The following is a 23,110-nucleotide window of genomic DNA, read 5'->3' as shown; positions in this document are numbered from 1 at the left end:
GATAAGAGCAGGGCATTTAATGTATAGGTACGGAGCATTAAATGTTGAATTTAATGTCCTAATGCATGTGCCCTCTATAAGGGATTGCCTTGTACTGAAATGTCTTTGCCGAGAAGTGGTCATTGAGAAGTCCATCGAATGGTCATCCCTAGTATGGCTCCGTTAACTAACAGCGCATTCCGAGAAGTTAATTCCGGAAAGTCATTTATCTGGTCACCCGGATAAATGAAAACCAGTTACTTATGGTTCAGATGGTTCATATTAGTTCAAAGACCTATGAAATTCTTTGTCATAACAGGTCTTAATTAGGGTTGTAAGATATTTGAAACAGCAGCTTTGCTCTTGTTTTAGTTTCACAATTTCTAAATATTGTGCATGATTATGGTTTAGGTATGTCCCCAAATTAGGGTTTATGGAAAAAATCTAGTTCAAGCACGATAGGAAATGGCAGATAAAGTGGTTGATGTCTAGACAAATTACAATCAAGATACTCACCATCAACACTTGGACCATCACTCACCTTCACCTGCCGCCCACCCCTGCTATCCTTCTTACCAGACCTATCAAGTTTCAATCCAGTAGTGCTACTTCTGTAATTTTCCTTCTCCACCTTACCTAATACCTAGTTACCTACTATTAATGTTCTGATTGGATCGGACTTAGTTTGGGATAATCACATGTTCACAGTATTATAGTCGTGCCGAATTATATTCAAACAGTTTCAGTGTTCTTATTAGTTCTGAATGGACGGTCTCTCATCCTGGGGATGTAGCTCAGATGGTAGAGCGCTCGCTTAGCATGCGAGAGGTACGGGGATCGATACCCCGCATCTCCAGATTAATATGATTAACCTTTTTTAAATAAGAAAAGAAAACATATAAAGGCTTTAGCTGTTCTACAATTACATTGTTAGAATGCTTGTGTCATTTGCTTGATTTGGTGGGATTTAAAACCACAAAGTTCAATGGATTTGGTATGTGTTTGGTCTTTATGGCTTGTTCATCACACCAGATTGCCTTTAGGTTGATACTATAATCTTTTGCTGTCTTGATCCCTTGGAGAATACTCATTGCCCATGCTTCCAATAGAGTTGTGCATTATTTAGGTGCCCTGTGATGCAATTTAGAGATTTAAAGTGGGTAAGCACAAGATTTAGAAATGAGACATCAACAGATATTATGTTCATCATTTGTTATTGATTGACCCCTTGTGTTGTTAGTGATTGATGGAGGTAGAAATTTTAAATCCCTTATCCTGTTATCCATTACTTGTTACAGTTATGACCTAAATGAATTTAGTTCATTATTGTTACAACTATAGAGTTTCTCTCAATCCATATAGAGTAGCATGTTATATATTATGAAAACTGACAAAAACATGTCTTGGAAACCTTATTCAAACTAATATTAATTAGTAAACAATTTCCTTTTGAGTTACACTCGTTTCACGTTATTCCAAGTAACATAATATAATATAATACAATTTCATTTATAAGTTGGCTTACTATTCTCAATCGCCCACAAAGAAGCGTTTGGCCTCTTGGGGAGTGTTTATGGATGTTACTTGTCCCTTATGCAATTCAGGTGAGGAAGACATTGATCATCTCTTATTTAGTTGCTCTGTTTTAGCTGATCTTTGGAAATATATCCTTCATCTCAATGGGTTTTTTATGCATGCTCTTATGCCATGGGGTGAGACGGTACAATGGGTATTGGAACATTTTGCTAGGAACTCTCTAATGAGTGTTGTTTGCTGCTTTAGTTTTAATATCTTAGTCTACTCCATTTGGCAAGAACGCAATAATAGAGTGTTTGGGAGGGGGCAAAACACTATTACTCAGTTGTTTTGCAGAATCATTCGTATGGTACAATACAGGTTCTTAGATGATGTGCTTTTGGTGGAAGATACCACTCTCTTCATCGTGACTTTTTTGGGAAGTGGGGTATTTCTGTTTCTTATGCTCTCCGATTGCCGTCGTTTCATCATTGGAATCATCCGGACAATGGCTGGGTAGTCCTTAATACCGATGGATTGGTTAAAAATAATAGGGGTGGTTATGGTGCTCTATGCCGTAACCATGCTGGTGATGGTGTTTTTGCTATAGCGGGTGGTGTTGAGGTGCAGGATATCACTTCTTGTGAGCTCATGGGGATGGCTAGTGGCCTTAGGGAGGTTGTCTCTCAAGGATATAGCAAGGTGGTGCTTTACTCAAACTCGAAGTATTGCGTGGACATGGTCAAGAAAGTGGTGAATACTCACTTGAAGTACTTTTTTTACTTGAAGAGATTTGTGTTTCCATAGGGAAGTTGCAACAATGTGAGGTGGTTCATCAAGTTAGAGAGACAAATTGAGGTGCTGACTTCTTGGCAAGTTAGATGACTAATAATAAGGAGGTGATTTTTGAACCGGGGGGGGGGTTCCCCTGAAAGCCTCAAAGCCATTGTGGCTGAGGAGGCTGGTGGGAGAGTTTTTATGAGACTATAATTTGCTCTGTAGTACTATTGTGTTATTCCTCTTATATATATTTATATATTCTCTTTGGTCTCAAGAAAGAAATAATAATAATAATAATAATATTATCTTTAGTTAGAGTAATGTTTTGTTCTGAGTAGGTAATGGTTTACACTTTACGTTTTTCTTGATTTGCAGGCCTTTATAAATACACTTGACATCGGATTAAAATTTTCCCAATTTCTAATTTAGGTTTATTTTATATTCTAAATCAATTAACATAAGTCTAAACTTCTATTTTTTTTATTTAGAATAAGGTTTTCTAAGTAACATCTTTTATCTTTAAGGAACTGTAGTATCCTAGTAGTTATTTATTTTAACTAGAAATGAACCTAGATGGATTCATGGGCACATGGATGGTCCCAAGAGGCCAAGATGAAGTCATTATATATTTGCTTTCATTATTGTCATGTAGTGTCTCATATCGAATATTATATCATACTGAACAATACATTTTGATGCAATTCAAATATATGTCCGTAAGAAACATATCAATACGTATTGTTTCAGCTCAGTACATTTTTTTTTTTTGTGTCAAAAATGAAGTACATTAGGTTCTCCTGAGAAATCCTCATAGAGGCAATAAAATCAAAGTCTACAAGATGCCTGGGTGGTTGTAAGTACTAGTGTAAATGGATAATTGAAATCTGCCTCCAAATTCGCATCTGCATCAGTTTAGAGATGTCCAAATCCGTCCGATTACTAATGGGATATAAATATAGTGTATCACTTTCCTTCCGATTATTGTTCATCTGATAAAATTATCCAATTAAGTTACTTACTTGGATTTATTAATTTTCTTATTTTTATAACTTTTTTACTTGAGATATGTGATTTTTGTTTAGATTTTCTACTAAGATAGCTATCAAATTTGCTAAATTCTTAAATTTCAAACACAGTCCTCACAATAAAATGATAAAGATGTCAGTAGATAGTCGAAAACTTGTATTCAATTTGTATTCATACCAATTTAGAAGAATCTACTTAAGAAAAAAAACTATCCGACAATCACTCGAATCTAAAAAATCCATCTGATGACTGATAGAATATTATCTGAATCTGATCGATTATAATAGGATGTGGATATGGTATTACCACTGTCCAATCCATATCCATTTACACCCTTAGTTTTAAGATTGTAACCACCTGTTATGGATAAAATATTACCGAACCCGGTTGAACCACGATCGAGTCATAGATCCTAGTTAGCAACGGCCATGGCATGGTCGAGACTGGTTCTTGGTTTAAACCATAGATTAGTTGCGTGAGGATGACTGACTCTACAGTTATAGATATAGACATGACCCCAAAGAGTTCGGGATGCGTTATTGACTTATAAACGTTTACTACTACTCTGAGGAGTGGGAAATTGTGTTAAACATGGAATCCGCTTCCATCCCTGGAGAAAAGGGAAAAACCCTATACTCGGACGGCCATCAAGAAGGATCATGAACGAATCCAACGATAGAGAACAAGAGGTGAACCCTATATAAACTAAAGGGTCGCACAAAGCAGAGGTATCTAAATCATTTCCCTTACTATCGTATTCAATTTTTACTTTGCAACTAGCCAGAGCTTTGTGATCAGTTCCTTACCTGACTTAGCCTTCGGAGGTGGCGTCCGAACCCCAAGGTCGGGCCACGTCTAACACTATTTTGTAGGTGATTCCTCAAGCATCTCAAGGCTGAGCAGATTTTAGACACATCACCACCAAACATTCGTAACATATAAAATCTTAGTGCTTCTAGAAAGAAAATCAGCATCAAGTTGTGATATTTTGAGATAAATTGAAATATAAAAGACTCAAACTGAAAGCAGAGCGCCATAATTTCTTCCACCAATCCACAACACACCCAATCTAAGGAGTTACGTGGAAGTCTTTGTAAAGCCTTGACGGGTTTTAAACAGTACGAGTTGATTGTCAGCTGGATACATATTGACTAGTATTATATTCTATCGCATGATACTTCGAACCAAGTCCAGATCAGCTCCCCTAATGCTTTTATACTATATAATAAGAGGGGGACCCATGGTGGGCTCTATTGAAAATTTGTTTCTTAGTTTTCTTTTAGTATTTCATTACATTTCTGGATTTCTGATAAAATTTTTCGAGAGAGATTAGAATCATCTTCTTTGAGTGATAAGAAATGGCGAAGGGAGAAGAAGTGAGTAACAAACAGATTTTGTTGAAAGATTTGTTGGGTAATAAAAAACCCCCTCGAATAGAGCAATCAGCAAATAAAAGAAAAATTACATAAAAGGAGAACACAATAATTTAGGTGGAAAACCCTTAAAGGAAAAAAAAAAAAAAAAAAAAAAACCCATGGGCAACAGAGAAAACTCCACTATAGATAAATAATTATACAAGAGGAAATAATTTTGGAATGAATTACATGTGGAAGGGGAGGCATCCTTCTATAGCCTCTACCCATCCCAACTTCTCCCACATCTTCCGATGTGGGACTAAAACCCTCTTTCAACAAAATTATGTTGTTGGATTCCCAAAAGAAACAGACATGGTCCAGAGCATTGTAACCATGATATTGAATGATCAGAATCAATTGTTGTGAAGAATCTCTACTTATCTTTCAATCCTTACATGAGAGAGGACGTATGTCGACGCAAGATAAACTCAGCTATATTCCTCCTTTCACGCTTGATTCTGTAAGATTCTGAATTTTGTTTTTTGCTTTGTCTTATTTCTGTTTTAATTAACGTTTGGGTCTTTGAATATTACTGTGTGGAATTTTTCAGTTTTGAATCCAAATGGTGGAACAAAAAATAATGGGCTATGTAATTTGTTTATGAATTTATAACCACAAACAAGTAAACCTTGTTCTTTGGAACAAGCATATCCTATGTGGTCAAGAGTAATCTCATATTTCTGAATACCGCTTTTTTGAGTGAAATCAACTCAGCCCAAAAAAGTAATTGTCTTTGGAACAATCAGATCCTCTGAATTAGCCCAAAATTCCTCTACCTGGTAACTGTAACTGAATTAGTGCAAAATTCCACTACTTGGTAACTGTAATTTAATACTATACACCATGTGTTGGTTCAAACTAATCTATCAAAAGATGAGAGATAGATCTTTACCTAGATTCACTTATCCCAAATAAGAAAGATTACAACAGAAGAAAACTAGAATCCATGTTTTCGTTCTTCCACGAAATCGTCATTGGCAAATACTCCACAATCTTGAGGAAAGGGAAGAAAGTCCACAACCCAAATACTGTTGTGGGTAGATGGTTGAAGATCGAAATCAAAACATGGGAGAAGAAAACCTTCAATAAGCTTTCCTTGTTTCTGCATTCCTTGGGGGAGAGAGAGAGAGAGAACAAGAGTCGTTTCCAAAATTGAATGCCATAACTCAATTGTTGAGTGTAGTGGTCTGACGGTTACCAAAATATGTCCCTATATTCTATAACCGCCTATTAAGTGAACTTTCACAATTGCCCTTTGGCATATTAAAAAATCCCAACATCTCACACTTGCACAAGGGCAAGTATCGATCTCTCTGTCATAATGTGTCCCAGACACACATGTATATCCCAGATATACATGTTTCAATCTCTCTACCATGTATCCTAGATACATAGACCATTTGTGTCTCAGACACCAACATCCACAAGTCATACTAGTAAATGGATCATGCGACCGGTGATATACCTGTACTCGTGAGCCCCAGAAACCTTCCCAGAAGGCCATAATGACAACACCACTCAAAGATACATATCAAATAAGCATTAGCATACCATAGTGTCCTAGGTTTATTCAAACTCACTAGACAAAAAGTATCTCGATCCCTCTAAAAGATCACAATCTTGTCCTTAAAATGTTTGCTACTGTAACTAATACAATTGGCACCAACAAACACTCTTAATGTGTAGTTGAATCAAACATTTCCTTTCGCTCTAGACCATCACTACACTTGGGATTGACTCCTTTCCTAGTAATGGGCCTTTAGGTCGAATAAATCATGACCATGGATAACACCCTAAAGTAGCCACATCAACCCCTCGTTCCATAACATCGTTTGAAGTCACTAATGGACCATAAAGTTCAGGACTCACACAATGAAAAGAGCAAGGATCCATCCTCTCATTTCCAATGATGCTAGGCACACATAATATGGTATATGTGTTATGGTGGAGCATTCTATACACAATAGAACGTATGTCCCTCTCAACTCCATATTAGGTTTGCCCAATCAAGTGCTCATACACAAAATTGGGCCCCATTAAGCACATAATATACCACCATGCTTCTACACTCGTCGTCTTTGACAGCTATCACTCAAGTAGGCTCACAACTTGGGTTTGATAGCCCTCTCTAAGTGGCTCACTCTACTCCCTTAATGCTCGCTCCTTTTTTTTTTTTTTTTGTGGGGTGGGGGGGGGGTGGCGAGGTAACCCTTTGTTGGCAGCTTTCCCTCTACTTTAGGTATCCCTTTATGGGATTCGAACCCTTGGCCTAGTGTTAGCTCTAATTCCAAATGTTAGTGTTGGTGCAACCTAGAGGGGGGGTGATTAGGTTGCAACTAGTGGATTGTCCAAATTTTTCGGTTTGTGCGGAAATACACGGTAAATTGAAAATTCAAATGAAACTAAACAATACAAGCAACCACAACACGAGATTTATAGTGGTTCGACTATACAAGTCTATGTCCACTCCTCTCTTGGCCTCAAGAGAGTATTCCACTATTGATTCTCTTTCAATACAATGGGTAGAGATCAAACCCTTACAATAATCTTTGTTGCGGGGCAAGAGCACCCTTTACAATCTTTGTTTATCTTAGGGCAAGAGCACCCTCTTTTCAATCTTTGTTCACGGGCAAGAGCCCCAACAAATCTTTGTTCACGGGCAAGAGTACCCAAAACCAATTCTAATCTACCAAGACTAGAATTGAAAACAGTTACAAGAGAATGATGTTACCTTAACAAGAGGTGTGACACTTTACCTCTTGTGTGTGTGTGATGCAATAAGAGTTGTATGCTCAAGATATGAAATGCATGCACCACCAAAGCCTTTAATCACCTCAAGCTTGACTTCCACAAGCTTACTTTAACACCTTGGTATGTTCTTCAAGGTTGGGGAGAAGGTGAAAGGCAAAGCACAAGGCTTTCTTGCAATTTGAGAGCTTTAGGATCACTTGGGCAGTGGGTGATCAAGTGTGAGTCTTCTTGCTCTCAAATGAGGTGAATTGGGTTTATATAGAGCACCTTTGAGTGCCAAAACCCAATCCCCAACGGATAGAAAACGGACACATTTTTGTCCTGTTTTTCACCCTAGATGGACGTCCGTCTGGTCAAACGGTCATCCGTCTCAAAAATATCCGTTGCAAACAGTCAGAGGATATTCTCTTTAAACTAGCCGTTATAGTCAAATCTGGGCCAGACGGACGTTCGTCTGCCTGGCTCGGATCGTCAGACGGACATCCGTCTGGATCGGCTCGGACGGACATCCGTCTGCCCGGCTCGACGGACATCCATCTGCCCGGCACGGACATCCATTTGGCTGGATCGGCTCAGACGGACATCCGTCTGCCGCGACGGACATCCGTCTGGCCTTCGTTGTTTTCTCGAGAAACGAGGTTATCGCATGCAGGGGGACATCCGTCCGCTCGGACGGCTGTCCGTCCGAACTCTATTTTGCGGCTTAAGTTGGGGTTGGGACATGGCTTGGGTTTTTGGACTTTTTGGTCAACCCTAAGCATTGTACACCTCACTAACATGTCCTAGGTCACTCTAGTAATATGAATTACATATAATTGATGCATTTACATGAATGTGTATGCGAGAGTGTCCTAAACCCTAATTCAACCTAAGTCTTGATCTTCGACTTGATCTTCGACTTGATTTTGTGCAACGGTCTTCATGTCCATCTTAGCATGGTCATCTTGACTTAGACTTCATGTCCATCTTCATGTCTATCTTGGCATGATCTTGGCTTTGACTTGCATATGGCTTTGACTTGGAGTTGGTCCACTTGTTCTCATCTTGAACTAAAACATCATAACTCAATATAGCTATTAGTAATTCATGCTTATTATCATCAAAACCAATAGAGGCTGATGTGGCAAATGCTGACATGGCATTTCCCAACAATCTCCCCCTTTTTGATGATGATAAACACATGAATGATTGGAAAATATGAATGGTAATTAATAGCAAATAAACACTCATTCATATGCATGTTATTTTCATGTTTTTCCATGGTGAATTCTAATTCATGTTTGTTATCATCAAAACATGGTGAATTCAAGTTTCATGTTTGTTATCATCAAAACCAATGGAGGCCGATGTGGCAAAATGCTGACATGGCATTTTCCAACAGTTAGGTATTTGACTAGTGCGCTAAAAGCTCCGAAATTGATAGAGCGAGTTGAGTCAAACTCTTTAATTTATTTCATACTAGGCTGGCCCAATCAAAAACATAGACACCAAATTGAAATAACAGTAATATATCAATTGCACTAAGTAACAAACTTTTAATGCACAATGTAGGATCAAGCGTTTGTCATTGCTCCAAAAGTCCGGATCTATGGATACGGTACCACTAATTTTCCTTATATCGTAGCTAACAAGTACCCCGGTTCGAGCATAGATCTGGGTGGATCTTGGGCAACCTCAGCACAGTTTGACGAGGTCCCCAACACACAATCTAAGTGTTGAAATTGAAGAGCAAGAAGTTACAGGCTTGTTGTCCAAAAATTAACGGAACTCAACACTGTATGAACATCCAATGAAGTACTTGATCAAAACTAAGCAAAACCCCTAGAAAACGAGATTCACTCTTTTTCTTCTCTAGGATTGAGTTTTTCTCTTTACTTTTTATTTCTTCGATTCCAACCAAGAATTAAGCTCTCTTTAGGAGTCAGAGAAATATGAAATTAGCCTCTCATATAGGCTTCAAGTTTCCAACTATATGGACATTCATTAAATAATGGGCCATCCTCCTCATGGGGAGGAACTCCAAATCCAATTATAAGCACGTTAAAAGACAAAAACCTTGAATAAAAGAACCTTATGCTCTACTCCCTTTTTTGTCTTCCTCTATTGTGTACTAACTCTTCCAGTCCTAATGGTAAATCCTCACAAAGTTTTCAAAATGTGATTCATTGGCAGCATTTTTAAACTTAGGATGTGACACTAATATTCGTAATTGATAAATGAAAAATTAATTAAAACTAATGGTGTCAATATTTATTTATTTATTTTTAATTTGCTGGTTGGATAAGCCCAATTCTTATTGTTTGTGTCCAGGCAGGGCCTCCATCAGGCATATCGCCATTGAATGCCTTGCCCATAGTAACTATAAGTTGCCAAATATGTGGCTTGACGGCCGCAGAGGCTCTGCGTTGCAATTCAAAATTTTGTCAGTGATTACAAAAGATTAGCATTAATGTTTTTGAGAGTGACGTTACTGTAGCTTTACACTTTGCACAAAATAAGGGAACACAATCTTTTCGTAGTTGAAATTGGGGAGGAATATGGTTACAAATTAATATACCACGGATGGAACATCCAACAACCATGCACCTAGATGGACTCAAAGGTTCTGTGTTGCAATCCTAAATTTCGTAAGTGATTACGAATGATGGGAAGTATTCCACCCAGCATGGAGGAAATTGGAGGCATCTTGAAGTTTCTTCTATAGTGACAGATGTCAACATTCGACCCTTCAAAGGCTTGTCGATGGTGCTTCTTGTTCGCAACCATAGATAGTGCTTCTTGCTCTGTATTATCTGGTAGCTGAGCCCCTGCTTCCAGTGAAAGCAATTCGCAGAGAGAGTGAGAAGTCAGCAATGGCGAAGGGAGAAGTGGTTGGTAACAAACAGGTTCTGCTAAAAGATTATGTTGTTGGGTTCCTGAAAGAAACTGATATGGTTCTCAACAATGGAACCATAAGGTTGAAGGTTCCAGAGGGTTCGGATGCGATTTTAGTGAAGAATCTCTACTTATCTTGCGATCCATACATGAAATTTCTCATGACGAAGCAAGTTGAGCTCAGCTATTTCCCCTCTTTGACGCCTGGCTCTGTAAGATTCAGAGAATTCTCTGTTTTTCAGTATTGGGTCTTTGAATATTGTTTGTGGAATTCTAGCTTTTTAAGTTCTACTAATATAAAAAACTATAATGGACTCTGTTATGCTGTTACCTGTATTTTCATATTGTAGACCACTTTCCTGACTGGAATCAACTCAGCCATGGTTCAACTAGATGGAATCAGCTAGAGAATCGGATTCTATGAATCTGGTTTTTTATTCGATTGGATATACTTGAAGCCTAAACTTCCAGTATGAGTAGGAGGCAACTCAGAATTGGTATAGTGGTTTTACAGAAACTTTAACTGACCAAGCTGAGATTGTATAGGGTTGGACAAACCTAAGATTGTTTTTAAGCTCATGACAGTGTATAATACTATGGTCATTGTTGTTTATTAGAAACTGTATGTGAATTCCTGTTGAAAACATGCAGCCTATAACTGGGTATGGTGTGGCAAAAGTGGTGGATTCTAATAATCCAAAGTTCAAGGAAGGTAACCTGGTGTCGGGGATGACTGGATGGGAAGAGTATAGCTTGATTACAAAGCTGGATTCTCTGTTTAAAATTGAACACACGGATGTGCCACTTTCCTACTATACAGGATTACTTGGTAAGTCCTTTTATCTCAATTCAAAAAGCATACATGCTTGTGGATGTTAACCAAGATATGCCTGTTAGGATCATTGTTGATTTGTTTTTCCCTTTTCCAATGTTACGAAATTATTAGAATAATCCTCCTCGTGCTTAGAATTTTGTGAGAGCCCAGGAGGCAGGAGCAGGGCTTCCTTCTTACATTTCTCTTTACTTTATTTTGTTGTGCTTACCAACCTTCCTTCCTATCTATTAGTTGTGTTGTGAGAATATAATTAGGAAGTTCTTCCTGAAAGGTTTATGTAACTGTGAGCTGAGATATCCTTTTTGTCTTGGTTTAGCCTTACAACCCAATTCCAATTGTGCATTTGCTTGTGTACTCTTGTTGACTCCCTGGTGATTGGTAGACAACTTTCTGGGTTTGTAGATTAATTGTGTAGCTTGTATAAGTTGTTATATTAAGTGAACTAGGAATATTAAATGCATGACTGAAATATGAATAAAGGAGATTGCATTTTTGTATGATTCGAACAACAACACCTACAATATGATAAAAAATAAAAAATAAAAAAAAATATTCTTTCTTCTTCTTCTTTCTTGGACATGCTGTAGTCTGAATTCAATCTGTGAATGGAAGTACATTCCTAGTTATAGTTTTTGGGGGAAGAGGAAGGCCTTCGTTTCCCCCATTCTCTCTTTTACTTGCTTTTCTGGAGCGTGAATCCTGGTTTGTTTTCTACAGTGTCTCCTTATCGTGGAGCCTATCCTCCGACAATATGTGAAGCCATTCATTATTGTATCAAGTACAGCTTCATATTGCTGTGCCTTTACCTGTGCCTTTAGCCATCTTCCCTGTGTCTGGCTACTTTTGTGATTGCACTGGTGGTGTGTATATCCACCTGTTAGTATGATTTCACAATGAACTCAATTCATCCTAATGATACAATTGTTGCTTCATAGGGATGCCTGGGATGACTGCTTATGCTGGTTTTTATGAGGTGTGCTCACCTAAGAAAGGAGAAACTGTGTTTATATCAGCTGCAGCTGGTGCAGTTGGCCAAGTTGTGGGACAATTTGCCAAGCTAATGGGTTGTTATGTTGTTGGAAGTACCGGAACCAAAGAAAAGGTGAGTCTTCATCACATCCACTTCCTGCTGTGCGTTTTAATTGCGGAATGTCAGAAAACTCAATACAATGAGGACAGTGGCTAATGATTTCTTTTGGCCAAAAATTAAGGTTGATCTCTTGAAGAACGAGTTAGGATTTGATGAGGCTTTCAACTATAAGGAAGAGAATGACTTAGATGCTGCTTTAAAGAGGTCAGTATTAGTTTCTTCATTAGAGAAATCTCAATATCACATGAAACACTATATTTACTGGTTGGTGGCCCATGTTTTTGAACTTCTACCTAATTTGAAATCTATTTGGAGTTAAAATTTTCATTTTCTTCTACGTAGGTGTTTCCCTGAAGGTATAGACATTTACTTTGACAATGTTGGAGGGAAGATGCTTGATGCAGTCCTTCTCAATATGAAAATTAAGGGCAGGATTGCTGTGTGTGGGATGATCTCCCAGTACAATGTCGAAAAGCCTGAAGGCCTGCACAATTTGTTCCATCTGCTTGGCAAGCAGATTCGCATGGAAGGTTTCGCAGTATTCAGCTACTATCATGAATACCCCAAGTTTATTGAGTTCACAATACCACTTATCAAAGAAGGGAAGATAACATATGTAGAAGATATTGCTGAAGGCCTTGAGAATGCACCTGGAGCTCTGGTTGGACTCTACAGTGGCCGCAATGTTGGTAAACAGGTTGTGGTGGTTGCTCGAGAATGAGTGTTTAAGGGAAGCTTCAGTTGATATGTAAGAAAATGTCATGGCGTGCATTCCTAGCCTTGTCACTGTTCTATGTGTGTGCATATAGTGTTAGGGTTGCTCAGTTCCCTATATATATATATATAAATAAATGAAGAAAAAATTTGTCATTTCCCTGTACGACTACATTTTCCTGTATATTTTCTACTTGAGTTAGGTAAGGTAGTTGGAATCACCATTTTCTTTCAAAATCCTGAGGAAATGGAAACGGGACCTGCAACTATCATCACATAATTCTTTGACAATATATGCCATCCTCAGGGATGTTGAATCACACTCGTTTTCGGTGACACTTGCGAGAATTCTTGAATGTTTTCCAACACATATCACGAGATTAGGGTTTCTTGCAGAGAAAAAGAAACATAAAATGGAGGGAGAAAAAGGGTTTCTTTGATCTTGCATAGAGCAGAATCATAGAGAGAAATCAACCGGGTTCTGTAACTATAATGATAGTATTGTTGGGTCTCCCAGAGAAATGAAACCACTAGATTCATCAGGTTAAGGCTCCACAGGGTTGGTAAGCGATTTAGTGAAGAGCCTCTACTTATTTGGTTTCCCTTCTACTTTGCTTAATAATTGCTAGAGACAGAGGAGAGATGACACTCCACCAATTAGGTTCCGAGGATTTAATGATTTCATCTATCTTATCGTCAAAAGGTCAAAAGGCCGTCTTTCATATTTTTCCTCTAGAAAATTACTCTTCCTCAACATCTTAATGGAGATAAAATTATGAGCAAATTGCACTGGCACCCCAAAATGGAGGCCTTAAAGCACTGATAATCCACTTTATGTTTAAAAAGCACAGATACCCCAAAATTGAATTTTCATTGGATATATTTGTCAAATTTATCACTAAAAACAGTTAAATTACTGTTTATTTTCAAAAAATATCCCTATAATAAACAATGTCTAAAAAGTTTTCAGTGATAAATTGGACAAATATATCCAATAAAAACCCAATTTTGGAATATCTATGCTTTTTAAACATAAAGTGGAGTGTTAGTGCTTTAAGGCTTCCATTTTGGGGTGTCGTGCAATTTGCACTAAAATTATTGTAGCATCCAAATTTCTCTACAAAATTCTTAAATTTTTATTTGAAGAAGAGTATTATAAAATAGATTACAGAGTTAAATGATGCGTGAAGCGTTTGGCAACAACACCATTAAGTTGCGCGGCCACATGGTGTAACGATTCTCCTAACCTACTTTTAGGTGGACATCTTTTTTTTAGTGATGGTGTAATGGTGTTTTCATCTTGAACCGGCTAGAATTCTGTTACGCATTTAACACAATTCATGAGAGTAGGTTTCGAATCAAGACTTCACAGAGAGACGTAAGGAGAGATAAAACAAGCTTCTTTGATTTTCAAAAATGGCGAAAGGAGAAGAGATCAGTAACAAACAGGTTCTATTGAAAGATTACGTTGTTGGGTTTCCAAAAGAAACATATTTGGTTTTTGTTGTTCTAAATTTTGCCTGCGTGCAATCTAGTCCACTTTGAGCCCATAACAGGTTCCTAGAGATCAAAGAGATGTCAGAGTGGGCTACCTCTGGGGATGGGAAGCCACCTTCAATGATTAAGTCAGATTCAGAAAAACACAAATCCTCGTATTGAGAAGTAAATGCTCCAAGAAAGAATGCCCTCTTTGGAACTTGCAGGAAATTAATGCCAAAGTTATTCTACCTAGGCTTACCCTCATTTGTTCTGAGTGTATTGCTATATATCAACTCCATACCTCTGATATTGTGAAGATGTATCGTGACCATAGAATCTTCCACCTTAGGATGAAGGGTTGAGATTGCTCACGATGGATAATTTAATCACCAAGTTAGGAGTTCAATCTTCCTGTAAAAGCTTCAACCTAATTGCCCTTTATCCCAAATTGATCAAGAGCTCAGAGTCACGTGCACTCAGATGTGACAGCTATCCCTTAATCCAACAAACAAAACGTAAGGGAACAACACTTGAAAAGACATGAACGAATGAGAGGCTTCCCTATGAGCGTTGGGCATTTAATGCATCCCAAAGCATTTAATGTTGAATTTAATGCATTGATTGACGTTTGGATAAAGATGAGCTGAATCCCTTCGTAGTGCTACTTTTTCCTGGAAGTGACATCCCGGGCACCAGGTAAGGTGTTAATCGAGAAGTCCCAAATGCCATGTGGCATTCACTGAAAGACATTCTTCAAAGCCAGCATTCTTCCAAGAAGTGGCATATCAAAAAGTACTTGAGCAACTCCTTCGAAGAGTTTATCAAAATTTTCTCAATGAAATGGCTCACACCAGTTTAATGGTCTAAACCACAATGTACATAACAGTTTTCAACACTGGAATCATAGCATTGAAAGCTCCAGGGGGTTCGGAAGCAATTGTAGTGAATAATCTTTACTTCTCTTGCAACCCATACATGAGTTCCCTCATGAAGAAGCAAGATAGATTCAGCTTAATTCATACCTTCTTTCATGCCTGGCTCTGTAAGATCCTTTTGAATTACATGCCTGCAGTTATGGGTACTGTTTGTGGAATTTTTTTAATTCTGCATTCTACTGAGCATGAAATATGTTAATCGTCTCTGTTATTTGTTTACTAATTTATTGAGATAGAAGAGGAAAGTGTGGGGTTCCTGATCTGATCCTGTAGATATTTGAAAAACAGAGAATTTTAACCCCTAGTGTTTGGGACAACGGTTCCTCTTAATTAGGATAAAACATCTCAATCTGTAACAGGAGTTTCTTGCTGTAGAACAATTCATTGAATGGAGTCCAACACAGCCATGGTTGAATAGAATCAACACAGCCCTAGTTTAGTGGAGATTTCAGTTTTGATCTGATTCTGATTCTTCAAACTATGAACACAAGTTAATTTGGGGTCTGGGTTACCCAAAAAAAAAGGCCTAAATTCAGGATCTGGAATGGTTTAAACAAAGAAGCTGTTTATTCTTTATAAGATCTGAGTTGAGGTTTCAGAGAATTGGTTGGATTGAAGGTCACTATTAAAGCTCATAACAATGTCTATCAATTAGTTGTCGAAAGTACAACGCATTACTTGCGCTCTGGCAGCTCCATTTCTTTGTCTAACCTTGAATCTGTGAGTTCCTTGTCAAAAACATGCAGGTTACATCTGGGGATGGTGTGTCTAATTTAATGGATTCTAATCATCCAAACTTGAAGGAAGGAGACTTGGTGTGGGGGTTCCCAATTGGATGGGAGTATAGCTTGATTATAGAGACCACCTTTCAACGTAAAATTGAAAACACACGGATGTATAGGAATCCTTGGTAAGTAGTTTAGTTTTAGTTCATGAAGCATATATACATGCCCAAGACAGAGCTGTTAGTATCATTGTTGATTAGTTTCCCCCCTTGTATATACATGGAAATGCTTAGAATTCAATAGAAGCAATGGATCAGGGCTTACATATCTCTGTCTCCTATTTTGCTGGGCCAGTGGGGTTTGGAAGGTTGCTGCTGCCATCCAAAAGATTCTTTGGATTCTAATCTTACTCCTGGTGGTGTGGACTAAACTCAGTAACAGTTCATTTGTTTGGTTGCCAGGAATGCCTGGTATGACTGCATATGCTGGTTTTCATGAGGTTTGCCCTTCTAAGGAAGGAGAAAATATGTTCATATCATTTGCATCTGGTGCAGTTGGCCAACTTGTTGGACAATTTGCTAAGTTGACGGGTTGTTATATGGTTGAAGTGCTGGAAGCAAAGAAAATGTCAATCTTCATTATGATCAGTTCTTTATTTAAAACATATTGTAATTTTGAGAAAGAATAAGGTGAAGAACGAGGGAGAGGAGGAAGATGGAAGTGATGATTTTGTTGTGGTGGCTCAGATAGATCTCCTGAGCACTCTCAAAATGACTTCACTATTTATAGGCTAATTTACAAGTTCATTCTATATGGGAAACAAAGTAGAAGCAAAATAGGAGAGCATCAACCAAGTTCGATTGGTATAGAACACCTAATTACCACCTCCTTTTCCTATCGAAAGTTAATGGAACTTTCCTTTCCCAAATTGCCCTTCCTAACACTTCCCCTCAAACTGGAGTATATATATTACTCATGCCCAACTTGTTAGAAATATAGGTGACCCTTATATTCCCCAAAGCTTTGGTGAACAAATTTGCGAGTTGTTCTTCAATCCTCACATGCCTGGGGGATATTATGCCTTGTAGTAACTTCTCCCAAACAAAGTGGCAATCAACTTCAATATGTTTGGTACATTCATGAAAGATTGGAGTTGATGCTAGATGAACTGCAACTTGATTATCACACCATAACTTCATTTGTGTGTCATCAACAAAATCCTAATTCGTAGAGTAATTGCTTTATCCATACCATCCCGCATGTGGCTTGTGCCATAGCACAATACTCAAATTATGCACTTGATCTTGCTGCCATAGTTTGTTTCTTACTCTTCCACGACACAAGATTTCCTCTAATAAATGTGCAATAGCCTGTAGTTGATCTTCTATCAATAGGTGATCTAGCCCGGTCAGAATCAAAGAATCCTTCAACATTTCTATGTCCATGATTAGTGTAAAGAAGTCCATGTCTTGATGCTTTCTTAAGATACCGCGGAATTCGAATAATTGCATCCCAGTGTGTTGTTTGGGGGGTAGACAAAAATTGACTCACAACACTGACAAGAAAGGGGATGTCAGGTCGAGTCACAGTTAGATAATTCAATTTCCCAACAAGCCTTCTATACTTCTCTAAATCGTCAGGAATGGTTCCATCTTTTGGCATTAACTTTAAGTTAGTTTCCATGGGAGTGTCTAGGGATTTTGAACCCAACATTTTTGTTTCAGAGAGCAAAATCCAACACATACTTCTGTTGAGACAAGAAGATGCCCTTTGTTAATTGGGCAACTTCAACTACTAAAAAATATTTTAACTTGCCCAAGTCTTTGGTCTGAAATTTCTTTTGTAAATAGGTCTTTAACCCATCAATTCCTGAAGTATCATATCCTGTAATGACAATATCATCAACATAAAATACAAGAAAGATTTTGCTTGCATCATAGTTTTTAAAGAATATAGAGAGATCACTTTCATAGCGAGTCATCCCAAATTCTATTACAACAGTGGTGAATCATCTAACCATGCTGGAGGTGACTGCTTGAGACCCTATAATGATTTGCGGAGGCGACAAACTTTACTCTTCTCCCCCTAAGTAGCAAACCCAGGTGGTTGTTCCATACACATTGCCTCATGCAGATCTCTATGAAGGAATGCATTCTTCACATCCAACTGAAACAAGGGCCACTGGTAGGTAGCAACAAGAGAGATTAAAATGCCGATGGAAGTAAGCTTGCCAACAGGCGAAAAAGTATCTACATAATCCACGCCATAAACTTGAGCATATCCCTCTGTAATGAGACAAGCTTTCAGGCAAGCTAAAGAACCATCAGGATTAACTTTCATACTGAATATCCACCGACAACTAATAACAGTCTTTCCTGAGGATAAAGGCACAAGATCCATAGTTTGATTGTCTTCTAAGGCTTGTAATTCTTTGTTCATTGCACTGACCCACCCAAGATCAGACAAGGCTTCAAGAACATTCTTAAGAATATTATAAGTCTCTATAGTAGATAGAACAATAGAAAACCCAAGTGATAAAGCAAAATATGAAATAAAGTTAGAAATGGGATAATGAACACAAGGACGAGTACCATTCCCAAAAGCAATGGGAATATCAAGGTCAAATGTGGCAGGAACATCCTCAGGATCAACAAACGAAGTTGGCACCGTAGGTGCAAAGGGAGGAGCATGAGGTATTGGACGGCGTATGTACACTTTGGTAATGCCTGGCAAAGGTGGAGGTGAAGGAACTGTGTTCTATGGAAAAACACTTTGGATAATACATATATCATCATTTAGGTTAGTTAAGCTAACAGATTTAGTAGAAAAAGGAGTGGACAAAAAATGACACATTTGTAATAATAAAATATTTTCATAAGTCGAAAGAATAACAACAATATCCCTTTTAGGTTCGAGAGTACCATACAAACATACACTTAAGTGCATGAGGATCGAGTGTAGAGATTCCATGGCGATGATAACGAATGTAACATACACAACCAAATACGCCGGGGGAGGGGTTGCAAGGCAAATAAGAGAGATGAAGAAAATAACAGAGAATGAGGAATGCCATCTTTTAATACAGATGAAGACATCCTGTCAATGAGATAACAAACAGTTGAAATTGCATCAGCCCAAAAGGATTTAGGAACCTTCATCTCAAATAAGAGAGAACGGGTGACCTCCAATAAATGTATTTATTCTTTCTGCAACCCCATTTTGTTGAGGAATATCAACACAAGAGGATTGATGAAGAATTCCATTAGAAGCCATAAATTTACAAAAGGGATCATAGAAATATTCTTTAGCACTATCACTATGAAAAGTATTAATAGGAACACTAAATTGAGTACGCATTTCAATAACAAAATTGCAGAATATGTCAAATAATTCTAAACAAGTTTTTTATTAAATAAAGCCAAGTGACTATTGAAAAGTCATCCACAAATTTAACAAAGTATCTGTAACTTGAAATAGAAGTAACATGACAAGGTCCCCACACATCATAATGAACTAAAGAGAAAGGGTGGTCTGATCTTTTATTTATACAAGGGGAAAATTCACACGATGAAGTTTTCCAAACTGACACGACTCACAGTCCAACTTAGAAAGAGAATGAAAGCTTATCTACCAATTTTAAGTTTTCCAAAGAGGGATGCCCCAATCGACAATGTATTTGATGGGGGGATAAAAATACTAGAACAAGCAGTAAATGATATCTCCTTAAACAGATACAACCCCCTGACATACGGTCTCCACCAAACATTTTCTTCATTATAAGATCCTGAAATAAACAATATCAAGGAAAGAATTTTACCAAACAATTATTAATAGAAGTAAATTTATGAACAAATAATAAGTTAAAAGGTAAATTAGGTATGTAAAGAACTGAGGGTAGGGTAATGGATGGAGTGAGTTGAACTGTACCCATTCCTTTCACATTGATATAAGAACCATCAGCAAGTGTAACCAAAGAGGATGATGGAACAAAAGAGGAAAATATACATGTAGACCCGATCATATGATCAGAAGATCCTATATCAATGATCCAAGGGCAAGATGTGGTTGAAAGGCAAGTGGTAGCATTACCTGTCTGAACAAGGGTGGTAGTGGCAGTGGAAAGTTGTGGGTGAGTTGCCAAAAATTGAATGAAAGGAATATAATCGTCCACAGTCATCTTTACAGTCTTAGCCTCAAGATGAACTTTAGTAGGTGTAGAGGCTGGTTCAAAGGTGGTGACTACATTAACCATGTGTGGGGGCTTCCCATGAAGCTTCCAACATTATCGTTGAATATGTCTTGGATGATCATGATGATGATAAGTCTTAACTTGTCCTGTAATGTCAATAGAGTTGTGTGAACCCAAATTTTTCCAATATTTATTTCCTAGAGTTCGTCATATATTCTATCCATTAGGGGCCTGTCATCTAGAAGTGTCGCAGGAAACTATTGCTAAAATTAAATTTTTTGTGAGTTATTGGTACTCTCCCTTGCAACACAAAGAACTCTTGAAAATGTGTTAGCTAATGTTGGTACATGATCACTACCAAGAATTTGTGCTCTAATTGCCTCAACTCCTTTCTAAGGCCTCCCAAAAAACTCATAAAAGCTAATTGCTCTCTTTGATTTTGCATAGTTTTGACATCATAGGACATAGGTAGAGCAAAGTTTAGTTCTTCATTCATTCTTTTAAAATCTGCAAAATATTGAGTATATCTCTATCCTTTCCTATCTAGTCGATAAAATTCTTGGGACAATTCGTAAATTCTAGTCAGATTATTCTAACCAGAATACAACATAGTCAAATACTCCCATAATTCCTTCACAGTTTATACGTGAGTAACCAAATCAACAATATTATTGGCCAAGAAATTAAACATCTGCCCAAGTGTCACCGTCTTTAGATACAGTCTAAGTTAAATGATCTGTCTGTCCACGTCTAGTAAGAAAAATTCTAAATATAGCCGTCCACTGGTAGGAAATTTGATACACCCTCCAATTTCTTCTCACTTAACTGATGAGAGGATGGAGAAATAATTTACTTGCAGTTTCTCCCATATCCAAGCACAATTAAAACCAAATCAGATTAATCTTAGAAATCAGATCCAGATTAGTTTTAGAAATCATAATCAGATTAATCCTAGAAAAAAAACTAGATTAGTTTCAGAAATCAGAATTAAAATTAATCCCATTAAAAGAACCAGATTGAACCATCAAACTAACTCAAAACCAATCAAACCAAAGAGAACCAGATTGATTTAGCAATTTAACTCAAAACCAGTCAAACCAAAGCCAATAGAACCAATAAGTGAACCAACCTTAAAACCCTTTCTTCTTCAAATTGTCTTCTCCAAATCGTAGACTTCTACAACTTCTCCAGATCTCATAATTTCTACACCAGAAAAAAAAATTTCTAACAAAACTTCGACAAACACCAAGGCAAACAGTAATCAAATACTCCTCCACTAAAGAAAAACACAAAAATGGGTACTAACCTCTATCGATACCAACCAGGAGTTGCCCCAGTTCACCAACGATCGAACTCTAGAACATACCTTCAACCAGAAATTCCATATAGTTGCAATGTGAGGCTTTGTCTTCCCTTAATTTTTTTTGAATATGACCCTTAAACTAGGTATGATCTCTTTTCCTCTCTTTAGATTCATTTTTGCAAGTAATTGTAGGATTGAAGGAAAGGAAAGGAAAGGGAAGACATACAGCTCTGATACCATGTAATTTTGAGAAAGAATAAGGTGAAGAATGAGGGAGAGAGAAGATGAAAGTGATGATCTTTCTGTGGATGTTCAGATAGATCTCTTAAGCACATATAAACCCAAGAATTTCAGTAGCTAGACATGAAGAAGACATTGACAAATTTTTCGTGGTAAATGATTTCTTTTGGAATGAAAATCAAGGTTTTGATTTGTTGGAGAACAAGTTTGGATTTGATGAGGCTTTCAATTATAAAGAAGAGAATGACTTGGATGCCACTTTAAGGAGGTTAGTATAGTATTTGTATATCTTAGTAAAAGAAATCTCATGATCATATGAAAGCTGAAGTGTATTGGTGTGTTCTTGGAACTTCTTCTCTGCCATATGTTTGATAATTGACATACAGGTTCTGCTACCTAGGTACTTTCCTAAAGTTGTAGACATATACTTTGAAATTTTTGGTGGGAAAACGCTTGATGCAGCCCTTCTCAACATGAAAATTGATGGTCCCATTACTATTTGTTGAATGATCTCACAATATAGCTTTGAAAACATAAAAGGTGTCCACAATTTGTTATGCCTTGTTAGTAAGCAGTTGGCAACTACATGCACCTTTACCCTAATTTCTTGGATTTATTTTACTTATTATCAAAAGCAGGGGAGCTAACTTATGTAGAAGTTGTTGAAGGCCTTGAAAATGTACCTAGAGATGTGGTTGGTCTGAAATACGTTGTGGTGGTTGCTTGTGAATGAGTACTCCAGGCATTCATGGTTTCAATTTCCCATTGGGTATACTCAAAATCCTGATATATTCTGTGACTTCTATCATAGTAATTCTAATTCCACAAGCTGTGAACCTAGCTGAATTTTTTTCTCCTAAATAGGTTGTTTTTAAATTTAAAAAAAATACAAATATGTCGCATCATCAATTAAGTAACCAGAATTAAGGAATGCCCATAATTTCAGATAAAATCTTAAGTTGAAAAATTAATGTCCATTAATATAAGTTTTTTTTTTTTTTTAATCTTTATCTTTCTGGCGCTTGCTACACACAGGAATTCCTGTCAAAGAGGATCTTTCCCATTGGATAGCAGTCCACCCTCATTGTGTGCTTTGTGGAGATAGCTCAGAATCCAGATTGTCACCTCTTTGTTGATTGTGATTGAAGTAAACAACATATGGGCAGCATGGCCGCTTGGCCTAAGAGTAGAAATGTTCAATCATAACAATTTGCTTCTTTGTTTGCAGTTCTTACATTACATTGTGTGTTTTCAATAATT

At 37.5% G+C, this 23,110-nt stretch overlaps 1 protein-coding gene and 1 non-coding gene across 2 annotated transcripts; both read left to right on the top strand.

Moving 5' to 3' along the window:
• Positions 1-762: 762 nt before the first annotated feature.
• Positions 763-835, top strand: TRNAA-AGC (transfer RNA alanine (anticodon AGC)). Its single transcript has one exon. It is a non-coding gene; the product is annotated as a tRNA-Ala (tRNA).
• Positions 836-10,278: 9,443 nt separating this feature from the next.
• On the top strand, positions 10,279-13,243 carry LOC149002485 (2-alkenal reductase (NADP(+)-dependent)-like). Its single transcript, XM_089136579.1, has 5 exons — positions 10,279-10,552; positions 10,992-11,169; positions 12,111-12,277; positions 12,387-12,469; positions 12,608-13,243. The coding sequence occupies exons 1-5, from the start codon at positions 10,319-10,321 to the stop codon at positions 12,984-12,986; spliced, it is 1,041 nt and encodes a 346-aa protein (XP_088992705.1). The 5' UTR covers positions 10,279-10,318; the 3' UTR covers positions 12,987-13,243.
• The last annotated feature ends 9,867 nt before the right edge of the window (positions 13,244-23,110 follow it).

The sequence above is a fragment of the Hakea prostrata genome, chromosome 10, assembly GCF_041222555.1.
Source record: "Hakea prostrata isolate BN-2017 chromosome 10, UWA_Hpros_2, whole genome shotgun sequence".
Classification (NCBI taxonomy): Eukaryota; Viridiplantae; Streptophyta; class Magnoliopsida; order Proteales; family Proteaceae; genus Hakea; species Hakea prostrata.
Note: the sequence above shows the minus strand (reverse complement) of the source record. Positions and strands in the feature narration are given on the sequence as shown.